The sequence below is a fragment of the Nelumbo nucifera genome, chromosome 8 (assembly GCF_055504915.1).
Source record: "Nelumbo nucifera cultivar China Antique chromosome 8, China Antique-T2T, whole genome shotgun sequence".
NCBI classification, from domain to species: domain Eukaryota; kingdom Viridiplantae; phylum Streptophyta; class Magnoliopsida; order Proteales; family Nelumbonaceae; genus Nelumbo; species Nelumbo nucifera.
The window spans coordinates 31,869,551-31,881,581 of NC_142656.1; the positions used below are offsets into that span (position 1 = coordinate 31,869,551).

General features: G+C 35.8%; 1 protein-coding gene across 3 annotated transcripts in view; it reads right to left on the reverse strand.

Moving 5' to 3' along the window:
* Positions 1 to 3,013: 3,013 nt before the first annotated feature.
* The window catches only part of LOC104603153 (uncharacterized), a 28,142-nt gene continuing 19,124 nt past the window's right edge, over positions 3,014 to 12,031 (reverse strand). Inside the window, exons 3-4 of one of the 3 annotated variants that reach the window (XM_010267096.3) lie at positions 5,891 to 7,129; positions 3,014 to 3,655 (exon numbers count right to left, since the gene is read on the reverse strand). In XM_010267096.3, coding sequence (XP_010265398.1) covers positions 3,082 to 3,655; positions 5,891 to 7,129 — 1,813 coding nt within the window. In that variant the 3' untranslated portion in view covers positions 3,014 to 3,081. Of the gene's footprint in view, positions 3,751 to 5,890; positions 7,184 to 12,031 lie in introns of all 3 variants that reach the window. The other 2 variants (XM_010267095.3, XM_019198730.2) reach the window with 2 other exon arrangements.

Consider the following 12,031-nt stretch of genomic DNA (forward strand, 5'->3'; position numbering starts at 1 on the left):
CTTGAGAGGCATAGACAATTTCACAAAAATGTAGTCAATTAACCCAAAATAATTGTGTTGAAAACTGATACCAAACAATTTATAAGAGGAACCAGTTGATTGGGGGAGAAAAAAAAATAGATTGTTCCCTTTATCAAATAAATGATTAGCAATTTTGATAGTTGACTACTTCAAAGAAAAAAATTGACAGTTTAAAATATCTAATGGCTAATACCATCTTTGGAAAGCCTTTCATCAAGTTGGAGCAATTTTAAATTGTTACCAAGAATAGGATAAAAAAAAACCCTTTAACAACTAGAAAATGGTCACTTGCTCTCAAATCCTTTATAAATAGAGGATTTTAGTTTGATTAAAAATGAAACTAGAGGAATCAAGAGAAAAACAACTAATGCTTTCTTTGTACAAAGTATGTAGTTGTTTTTCAAAGAGAGCAAGTAAGCAAATGTTAATTTTGTTGAAGAGATTCTTGAGCTTCAATAGTTTTAGAGATGAGAAAAGTTGAGAAGCCTTTGAGCTTGTATAATCTTACCTATCTAATGTAGATTTCTTCATTAAGTTGAGCATCTTTAGAGAAACTCTTGCAACTAAATTAGTTTGAACATGTATTGTTATATCTATCTAAAAAAAGGTTTCTTGTTGTAAACCCGTTACTGTGCTATATTAGTGATAGCTTGTGAGCAAGTAGGTGGCACCTCTATTAAGTCCAACTACAATGTCTTGTATGCACCTATAAGTCCTTCTAATTAAGTCTTATTAGAACTCATAAAGTCCAACTAGTTAAAGTATTATAAGCACCCTGAAGTCCTATTGATTGTAAAGGCTTTGCTGGCACTCGGAAAATTTAGCTGATTAGTGGAAATCCTCAATAGTGGTCTGAGGTATAACACATAGGCAAGATTGGCTGAACCTCTATAAATATTGTCTTTTATGTATGCATTTTATTTTCTTTAAGTTCTTCTAGTTTACTTGCTTACTAACTTTATTAACATTCTCTATTAATTGCAATAACTTGATACTCTTATGATCTTGCAATCATTGCACTTATTTTGTTCATTTTTGTTACATCTACAAGATACAAGATCTCTTGGTGTAGTTCTTATACTACTAACCATACTAACATTACTAATTGCTGATCCTTTGGTTTAGTAGTTTGAGTTTTATTGCTTATGAACATTTGTCCATAAGATTCCATTAGCAGGTTAACAATTGCTTGAATCTCAAATTGATATTACTTGTGTTGGTCCTTCTCATAGCTTTCTTCTTGTAGATGGTCTCAGCTACATATTGGTGGTTGGTCCTCTCTCTCTCCAACTACTAATCTAGGCACACATCACCAGTCCAACTACCATTTACTTTTCCCTTTAATCTACTTTTAGCTACCCTTTATATTTTGCAGTTCAATGTTTATATTTATTCACTTAACTGCATTACCACTAACCGAATAGCAGGTTGTGCATTTGATTGTTATATTTCATTACAATTACTATCTTCTCATTAGTAGTTATTTACTTTTATTGTGTCATATTTGTTTAAGTGCTAACCCCTATAGCTCCTGCTATTATACTGTTAATTTGTTTCTTGTAGCTACAACTATTGATTCAGCAAAAAGGTTAATCATTGAGAGTACTATATCTTGACTAACCGTTGAATACACTGACTAAGCCTTATTTCGTTGTGTCTTGTTTGAACTAACAGAAGGCTTAGCTTCAGGTTTAGGGTGAAGGGTTCTACACCCAATTTTCTTTTAGCAATATTAGGTTTTGAAGCTATACCCAATTCACTCCCAACTTGGGTAAATCCATCAGTCCCAACCGATATGATATGCTCGTATCAGCAACATCATATTGATATTTTGATCCATGTTTCTATTTTGGTCTATTGGATTTTTAGATCTTTACATTCTAATGGATTTAATATATTTTAGATTAATTATATATTTATGTAAGTATTAATGAGCAATTTAACTTACAAACAATAACCTATTAATGGTCCATAAAAGTGATTTTAAAATGCAATATAGCCATTAGCCGGTACATCAAGATTAGATGATTCTTGTCTTAAATATTTAATAGTATGTGTTAATTGTACATATTCATATAATTCTATAAACCACTTTAACTACACGTTTCTCATGTATTTATGCCCTATTCATGGTAATTTTGAACCTAGAATTTAGTGTTTGGGAATTATAAGGACTTCATTGATGCATTCCTACAAATTGTAATAAACACAAACAAACCACTATGTCATATTCAATTGTTGATTATAATTATATGTATTTTTATTCTTAAGCAAATATGTTTCTTCTTAATGGATGCTCATTATAACTAATGTTAAAATTGAATATTAAAATTTATATACTAATAAATATTAATAGAATTTATATTGATTTTCTGAAAATTAATATACATTTTACTTCTTCCATTATCTTCAATAATTAACAAATTGTCCCTATATCTCACATCTTATATAAACTATTGAGGTATGGGTTTGTATGTTTAAATAACTTGCTTCCTTTACAAGTGTTTAAATAACTTATTTATGACCATATAAAACTTATATTTATTGCTATTAATGTATTTTTAAGATTGATACAAGTTTCCTAATGTAACCATGCATCTCTTGATTTTTTGTATCTATGTATATTCAAAATATATCCCGAAACATCTCTTAAAATTATCATTCCAATACAACTTACGTTCCAATACTTTGAACCTTGATTTTACCCAAAACATGAATGTGTATCATAAAATTACCTTGTCTTAAGTTGAATATCATAGGCATTACCTTACCGATATGATTCTTGGTGCCAATATTTTGATCCTAGATTTATGCATGTGGTTGTAAATTTGGCAGTTGTTAAATCTCAGGTAGCACATCATTGGGCAATGTTGCTGACACCTGAACCAATCTGGCCCAACTTGCACCCCTAGCTTCAGCAGTCAATTTTCAATGTATAGCATGACTGCTGAACCTAGGGGTTTAAAACAAAAACAACTGCATCGTGGGAAATCAGTAAAAACAAGATAACCATTTTTTATTGAAAATATTAATACAAGTGTTTTCATAATCATTATCAACTCAAGTACAATGCAAAGATAACATCCCAGACATGTATTGCTTTCTGGTTTTCTTGTATTTCTCAAGCACCTTGTTGAAGCTCTGACATGCGTCCTCAAATGAGATGTCCCTACAGAATTTAGACTTGAGCTGCACAAATGCATCTTCTACCTCCATGTGTCTATATGATATGTAGTCTCTGAATTCAGTCAAAGAATAATTCCACTCTATTTCATCATTCATCTCTCCCAGCAGAAAAAGGTGTTGTATCCATTTCATCTGTTTCCAAATATCTTCGTTATTTCCAATGGCTGCTTGTACCCTGTTAAAAACTTCCAAATATCTCGACTCCCTGTCGATTTTATTAATTACATAGCTGAACATTTTTCTATTCAGATCTAAAGAGTGGAGGGGAATGGCAGCAACCATGCAAGCTTTCCGGAATTTAGGATCATGATCTCCAATTAGCCTGATTGCAACATGCAACATATATACCGAGATGAAGTTCAGTGTTCCCATCAAAGAACTAGGATCTGGGGACCTTTTGTGGTTGTGGTTCCAACAATGAAGAGCAACATGAGCAAATCCCTCCCACCTGTGACAAGCCAGAACTCTTTTTAACATTTTGATGAAGATGCAGGATATCAATCTCATATCGCTTCTAGCTTGATCACCTCAAATCCATGTAATCTAAAATCAGAAAAATAAGAAAAACTAAAATGGCCAGGTCAAAAACGTAGGGCAGCTCATGTAATATTACACTGTTTTTATGATGCGACATCATCTATATATATATATATATATATATATATATATTAGTGGCAAAGCTCAGACATGTGAAGTGTCCAAGACATGTCAGTGATCTTTGCCACAGACTGGGCCCAGAACCTTATGTTAGTGTCAACACCACCACATATCCATGTAAACAAGTTGAAACGAAGATGTGCAATCCCATGTGCAATGCAGGGCAAGGAGGCATAAAAAGAGACGTGCCAATATCCACATCAACAATTAAATACTAAAGCATGTCGTGTGCACCCAAAAAAGAATACAACAAAAATAAGCCGTAATCTTCTTGTTGACTGAAGACCGAGAAAAAGAGACCAATAATTGATACTGCATTTCAAATACAAATACAATGCACACCCATCCTTGCAGGTGTATAATCAAGGTTTCTTCCAAGTACAGGCAACACCATTGTTTTCCCACATTCTTTCTCTCTCTGAATAGGAAACATCTACTTTTCAAGAAATCCCAGCAATAAAAAGTACAACTGCATTTAGTTTCAAACAATGTAACCACTGGTAAGTTCAGTTTATTACAAGGGCCCAAGGATAATGTCAATCAGAAGAAGCCAGATAAGCTCAAAAAAATAAGGATTTTCTTTTGACTGCTGTCATGATTTTATTAATCACAAATTTTAAAAGTAGACATTTAACCCGACAAGGATGCAACAAGTAGGATCCACCCAGTAGAGTTTCCTCATCAAATTGATCATCTGGATTCACGAGCATGTGCAATAACCCTGCAGTAAAGACCTGTTGCCACTACAGTGGCTTGTGCTAAAAAACATGTCTACTACAAAAAAAATTTCATAAATCATTGATTTAAAGCAGCTAAATATGTTAGAACCAACGAACCAGAGAACTGGGGAAATTAGACATTCTAACCAGTATCTGAAGTATCATCTAGACGATTACCAAAAAAAAATATCTAGAATTGACCAAGCAACCAATACAGATTTTGGAGGGCTATCACCGACACAACTGATGCAGGTTAAACCCAAGCTTTATACTCTGAACCCAACTTAATGAAGGACAAAATAAATTAAAGGACAAGCAAATGGGGAGCAAAGAAAAAAAATGTTGATGACTATTCAGAGACTACAATAATAAAGAAGTAAAAAGAAGGAAGAAATGGATAACTTGGGAAAAAACTAAACCCAAAGGTGAAGACTCGTTCAACCTACATATATAGGACTCATTTGACCTGTTTAGGAGGAATCACTCAACTCTCAAGGAGGCTATAAGCATTCAACATAACTCAAACTAAACTCTAAAATCCTTCTCATTTTTAGGAGATATAGATAAACCTAAACTACACACTCTCCTACATGCATTAATTACTTAGTTTATTAAGTTTGGCTAAGGTTCTTCCTAGGTGCATAATAACAAGAGTTGTATGGATGCATACCCTATAGAACCATTTAGTTCACCAAATTGGGATGAAATAATGTTGGCAAGCACTTACTCAAAAGGAGGTAAATTTACAATTTTCTATACACTAATTGTTATCTCATGCTTCTCATCTTACTAGATAACTCCTGTTCACCATTTTGGAAACCTATTGCCCAAGTAACCAACTAGGCTGCTGGAATTTTGGGCACCAATCATTATAGGGCACATTTAGACCTAAAATTAGGGATCTTAGTCTCTCTTTTTATGTACGTATTACTTTGAACCACTGGATTTAATTCAATAAACCTAGCTAATTTCCTAAACATTGTGTATTATAATTCTTATTCAATCTAATAATATTTTAATTTGTAGTTTAATAGTTCACAATGAACGTGTAATCAATAGTATTTATGTATTAGATATACATTATAGGATATTAAGAAATAAATAATATAGACGTGTGTATGTGTGTGTGTATATACATGTCATCAACATCACCATTATAATAACCATCATCATCTAATCTTTGTCGTTGTCAACCCTAACATTTAACAACGGAACAAACCTTTATCTTCAAAAGCAGATAAGCCAGTAGAAGTAGAACCATTTAGTAAATCAAATCAGGATGAAAATAATGTTGGCAAGCACTTAACTCGAAAGGAGGCTCAACCTCAACTCCAAGTGTCAAGTGTAATGAAAACCCAGTTGATCCATCATCAGCAGTGGATACACTATTATCTGTGACAGTACATGCCTCATGTGGACAACCTCTAGGAATATACAAAATATCACCTTCACTGAGCAAAAATTGCATGTGTTTAGATTCAACACAATCATCCTCTGACCTAAGAATGCAATCAAGAGGTTCATACAATCGAGGTAATTGGACTGTTGGCCTAGAGAAAACTGTCCATTTCTTAGTTCCAAGCAGCTGGCAAACAAACACACAGTGGTCATCATAGTGTCGAGCCAGACCCTGAGATTGAGGTGGAGTTAGGTATAAATTGGCACCTACTGATGGTTGACCAAATAGAGCAGCTAAACTATCTGCTATGGCAGAGATGTACTCAGAGCGGAACTCCATCCCACGCAGTGAGATTGTATAACCCTCTCTGTGCGCTTCTTTACATTGTTGAATAGCAACAGCATCAATAAGTTTAGGACCACTGATGAAGGAATTCATACATTGCTTAAAGAAGTGCACCTCTTTTTTCAAGCTCCCCTGTTTGAGTACATAAATTTCCTCCACTGCTTTTATGACACGAATGTCCTGCCCATAGATCATAGGACAACCCAATTTGTCTCTCACCTCTTCCAGGAAAACAAGGATGTCAAATTCATCTGAGCAGATAGGTGGACAGGAAACCAGATTGCACAAGATAGAAGAAAGGAGAGAATCAACCGTTCCTTTACAATTGAGTGACTGTACTAGAGGATTGAAGATATCTTCATGGTCATTTGAAGTTTGCAAGTGATTCCTTAGAAGACATGGTGAATCCTCCCAATAGCAAAGCATAAATTGTTCAAAGTCAGAATTGGATGGACCAAACATGCTTTTCTTAACCAACTCAAATATGCAGGCAATAGGATTTTGATCAAGATCAATAGAAAGTCTGAAAATGCTTTCTGCCAGATGATTTGTTCTCAAATTACTAAAATAATATCTCCCTTGGCTGCAGTCCACAATGTCAATTAGAAGCATTTGAGCCCAAACATTTCGCCATAACTCTTTCAAGTAATTCAAGAAGGTTTTGCGGAGCTCCCGTGGGATTTTTGACAAATTCTTCAAATTGCATGAGTTGATGAGGGTCACTGCTGTGTAAAGAACTAAAATTGGAAGCTTGCCTGCTGTAAGTCCAATTCTGGGGCTTATACTATCTCTAGTGTCCGTTCTGCATAAAGAGACAGATTTGGCAGGAGAAACTACAACACGAAGAAATTCAGACCTATTGGATATCAGATCGGAGTAAATATATAAAATAGAATTGAAGGCAAAAGCACTTACAATATAGAAATTTATCCCTAACAATTAAAGAAACTAAAATGACAATGTGATTTTGGAGGTTAATACCAAATACCCAGTGAGTGGAAAGGATCCACAGAGGTGTTCATATACAACAAGAGAGTAAATTATGTTGAGAAAAGAGAACTCTTGAATAAACTATTTCAGGAAATGCACTTGGAACATATAGCTAAAAAAAGTTATTCCATTATGAGTAATCTGTTTAGGATGAGATCAAAAATATGCATCAAATTGAAATACATAATTGCTCTAGTTCAATCATCTTGAGACTGTAGACTAGGAATGCTCCTATTGTGAGACCTAAGTATGTGGGTTTTGAGCTGTCTATTTTATTTATTTTCTTTTCTTTGGCTGAACGGACCTGGGTCGTGTGTATTATTTATGTATTTCTAGTGCTGCCACCCATCCAGGGGCAGAGTTGTACTTTATCTCTTATTAGCATTTCATATAAATAATAACATTAGGGCTGGACAGACACAAGCTGCCACCCAGTTTTCAAATTCTCTTCTCCAATTTTTCTCTTCTTTTCTAATCTGAATGTTTTCATGGTATCAGAGCAACTGATAATAGGTTAGAACCTGATTGTTTCTCTTATTCTTGCTGCTCTCTCATTTGTTTTTGGTGTTTGTACTTCGTTGCTGATTTGAGAAGGAACCCTAGACCTCATCGTGGTTCACTCAAGCAAATCCTAGGGTTTTTCCTTGGATGATTCTCCAAGGAGGCCCATTGTAGATTTTTTTGTGCCCTACTAGGGCAAGATAAGAGTGAAGTAGTCCTCTGACTACCAGAAACACATGAGATTTTCAGATCTAGCTGTTGGATTGTCAGAAAGAGGCAGTCTCATAGACCCTTGTGACCTCTTGAGTGGGAGCTTTCTGCAAGGTTACAAGCAGAAAGCGTTTCTTGTTGCTCTTTTCTTCATTTTTGGCTATCAGTTTGTAAAAGACCAAGATGCCTTCTAACACAAATCAGGTCACATCTAGAGATTTCAGATAATTGAGGGTCTCTCAAATATTGGGAACCCTTAACTATCCAGCCTACAGATTGCTAAGTGTTTCTTGTTCCTCTTTTCTTTGTTTTGGCTATCAGTTTGTAAAAGACCAAGATGTCTTCCAACACAAATGAGGTCACATCTGAAATTTCAGATCAATTGAGGGTCTCTCAAATATTGGGAACCCTAAACTATCAAGCCTACAGACTGTGAAGTGTTTCTTGTTGCTCTTTTCTTCGTTTTGGCTATCAGTTTGTAAAAGACCAAGATGCCTTCCAACACAAATGAGGTCACATCTAGAGATTTCAGATCAATTGAGGGTCTCTCAAATATTGGGAACCCTAAACTATCCAGCCTACAGATTGCTAATGTGAGGTTGGATGAGTGCAACTTTAGGGAATAGGCTATTTCATCTAAGTTATTCATCACAGGACGTGGACTGCTAGGGTCTATCAAAGGGAAAATTAAAGAACCCAAGGGAAGGAACCTGAGTACAAGATATGGTGCAGAGAAAATGCAGCTATCATGTCTTGGCTGTTTTCCTCTATGACACCCAAAATAACTCGAATTGTTTAGCATTATCCTACAGTTCACAAAATATGGGAAAAACTATAGAATACTTGTGGACTGTAATCTTAGTATAAAAAGAAGAAAAACAGTACACAAGGGAGAAGAGAGGAGAAGAGAGGGAGAAGAATGAAGAGAGTTTTGGAGTCAAAAAACTTAGCTTGGTGGCTCTCATTAGATTGATATAAATAGGGTGGCAATGAACTATTATAACGTACAAGAATGCCCCTATTTAAAGAGCATGTGATTTAACATGTGACCTCACTTAGGTCATCATGTGACACACGTGACTTCTATAACACTCCCCTTCAAGTTCAGTTATGCAAATCAATTGTGCCATGGAAGATGAAAGCCCTTAGTCAAAACATCGGCAAGTTGCTCCTTTGAGCTGACATAGGATGTACACACTTCACCCTTCTCAAGTTTCTCTCTTATAAAATGCTTATCCACCTCAATGTGTTTAGTTCTATCATGTAGAACTGGGTTTGCAGTTATGTTGATAGCTGTTTTATTGTCACAATAGAGTGGCATAGGACTATCCACAATAAAGCCCAATTCTCCCATCATGTTTTTGATCCAAAGAACTTCAGCCACCCCATGAGGAGGCATGGCTCTATATTCAGCTTCTGCACTGGATCTTGCAACCACATTTTGTTTTCTGCTCCTCCAAGTAACTAGGTTTCCTCCCATAAAGGTATAGTATCCACCAGTGGATTTTCTATCATCCACAAATCCAGCCCAATCTGCAGCAGTGTATATATACTTCCACCTTCATATGGTCTTGCTTCTTATACAGAGGACCTGTCCCTAGATATTCTTTAGATACTTGAAGACCCTTTCTGCAACCTCAAGATGAGCAACCTCAAGGGAATGCATGAACTAAATAAAAACGCCCACTGCATATGCAATATTAGGCTGAGTGGTGTCAGCCAGCTTTGCCCCCAATTTACATGCATCTTGTAAGAAGTCTAGGGTATATTTCCTCTAAGAAATGAAGATACCCTTCTTTGAACAAGCAACCTCAATTCCAAGGAAATAATGAAGAGGCCCTAGATCTTTCACTTCAAATTGTGTATGAAAAAGTCCTTCAATTTCTATATTTCACTATCCCAGTTTCCTATAAGAATAATGTCATCCACATACACCACCAAAATTGCTACTTTGCCTTGATCTCTTCTAACAAAGAGAGTATTATCTGATTGGCACTGCTTGAATCTAACTTGTTGTATAGCCATGTGAAATCTACTAAACCAAGCTCCAGAAGATTGCTTTAGCCCATTTAGCACAAAATCCAAGTGGTTGAACCATATATACCTCTTTCTCCAAATCCCCATTCAAGAAAGCATTTTTTATGTCTAATTGATGCAACTCCTAGTCGAGATTATTTGCTAATGAAAACAAGATCCACACAGTGTTCATTTTAGCTACTAGTGCAAAAGCTTCTACATAGTCAATCCCATACACTTGAGCATACCCTTTGGCCACCAATCTAGCTTTGTACCTTTCCACCACTCTATTTGCCTTATATTTTACTAAAAACACCCACTTACACCCTACTAGCTCCTTTCCCTTAGGAAGATCAACCAACTCTCACGATTGTTTTTGTGTAGAGTATTAATCTCCCCTCGCATTTGCACATGTCCACTCAGGGATGGTTAAGGCCTCTACAAGGAAGGTGAAACAAGGTCATATGACTAGTGGGCAATAGGATGTTTTGTGATGCCTAACCTAACACCCTTTCGGTGGTCAATAGGAATGCCAAGGTTACAAGATCAATAGCAATAGGGTCAAGAATATCAATTGGAATGATGGTACTTGATTGAAGATCTGCCTCCAAAGAATCAAATGGTGTTGACTACACAGTTGTGGGTTGCTCCACATCCTTCAAACTCTACCGGTCCTTACACTGGAGGAAGATTCGGAAGAGGAGGAAGTTGGACTTGTCGGGCTTGCTTCTCCTCCACACTATGCTCTCCCTAAGGAGAAGTCGAAAAGAAAGGCTTGGACTCAAAAAATGACACATTCATGGAAACAAAATACTGATGGGACATAGGATCATAACATCTATAACCCTTCTAAGTGGACAAATAGCCCAAAAAGACACATGGAATAAATAATTTTAGGGTCAAGTTTGACATGTGAAGAGGATAATCATGAATAAAACAGCGAAAACCAAAAACATGCATAGGAATAGAGAATAGAGGAGATTAGGGACATACAATACTGTAATATTTTGGAAGTCATGTGGTTAATCACATAGGTTGCTGCAATAATTGCATCCATCAAAAAATGTTTGGGGACATTCATATTCAACAACAGTCCACGTGCAACCTCTAAAGGATGGTGATTCTTCCTCTCCACAACACCATTTTGTTGTGGTGTTTTATGAATAAGAACTTTGGTGGAGGGCATATATCATATGCTGAACAGGAATGATCATCAATCATACTAATAAAATATCTATACCCACCCTCAAAAGGTACAGCAGTAGGGCCCCACACATGTTTGCTAAACAAGCATCTATTAAGGCTAAAGAAAGGAAGAAAGTAGATGTTCCCCCATCTACACAATTGAAGCCTCAAGTAATTGAACTTTGGAGTTCAAGTGGGGAGAGTTCTTCCCCTCATGGGAAGAAAGTCATTTTTAATCAGAAGTCTCTTACTCTTACTGAAGAACTTTCACAACAATCTTCAATGATGATTCGTAAGAATAGGTCCAAGACACCTCCAAAGGCTAGAAAGCCACAAAATAGTACTCTCATTGTCCTTGTTGATTTTGCTACAAAAAGATCAAAAAAAAGTAAAATTGGACATGGAAGCTTAAAAATGGGCAATCATCTCTGGATACATGTTTGCTAAACAAGCAGATTTTTACTTCGCACCAAGGGCATATACCATGCCTAATGAAGAATTTAAGCCTTATGAAGACCCTATCACTAGAGCAAGAGCTCAATTGTTGCAAAGTTCTAAAGACATTTCAAGTTCAAGTTTGACCGGAGAGTTCTTCCCCTCATGGGAAGAAAGTCATTTTTAATCAGAAGTCTCTTACTCTTACTGAAGAACTTTCACAACAATCTTCAATGATGATTCGTAAGAATAGGTCCAAGACACCTCCAAAGGCTAGAAAGCCACAAAATAGTACTCTCATTGTCCTTGTTGATTTTGCTACAAAAAGATAAAAAAAAAGTAAATTTGGACATGGAAGCTTAAAAAT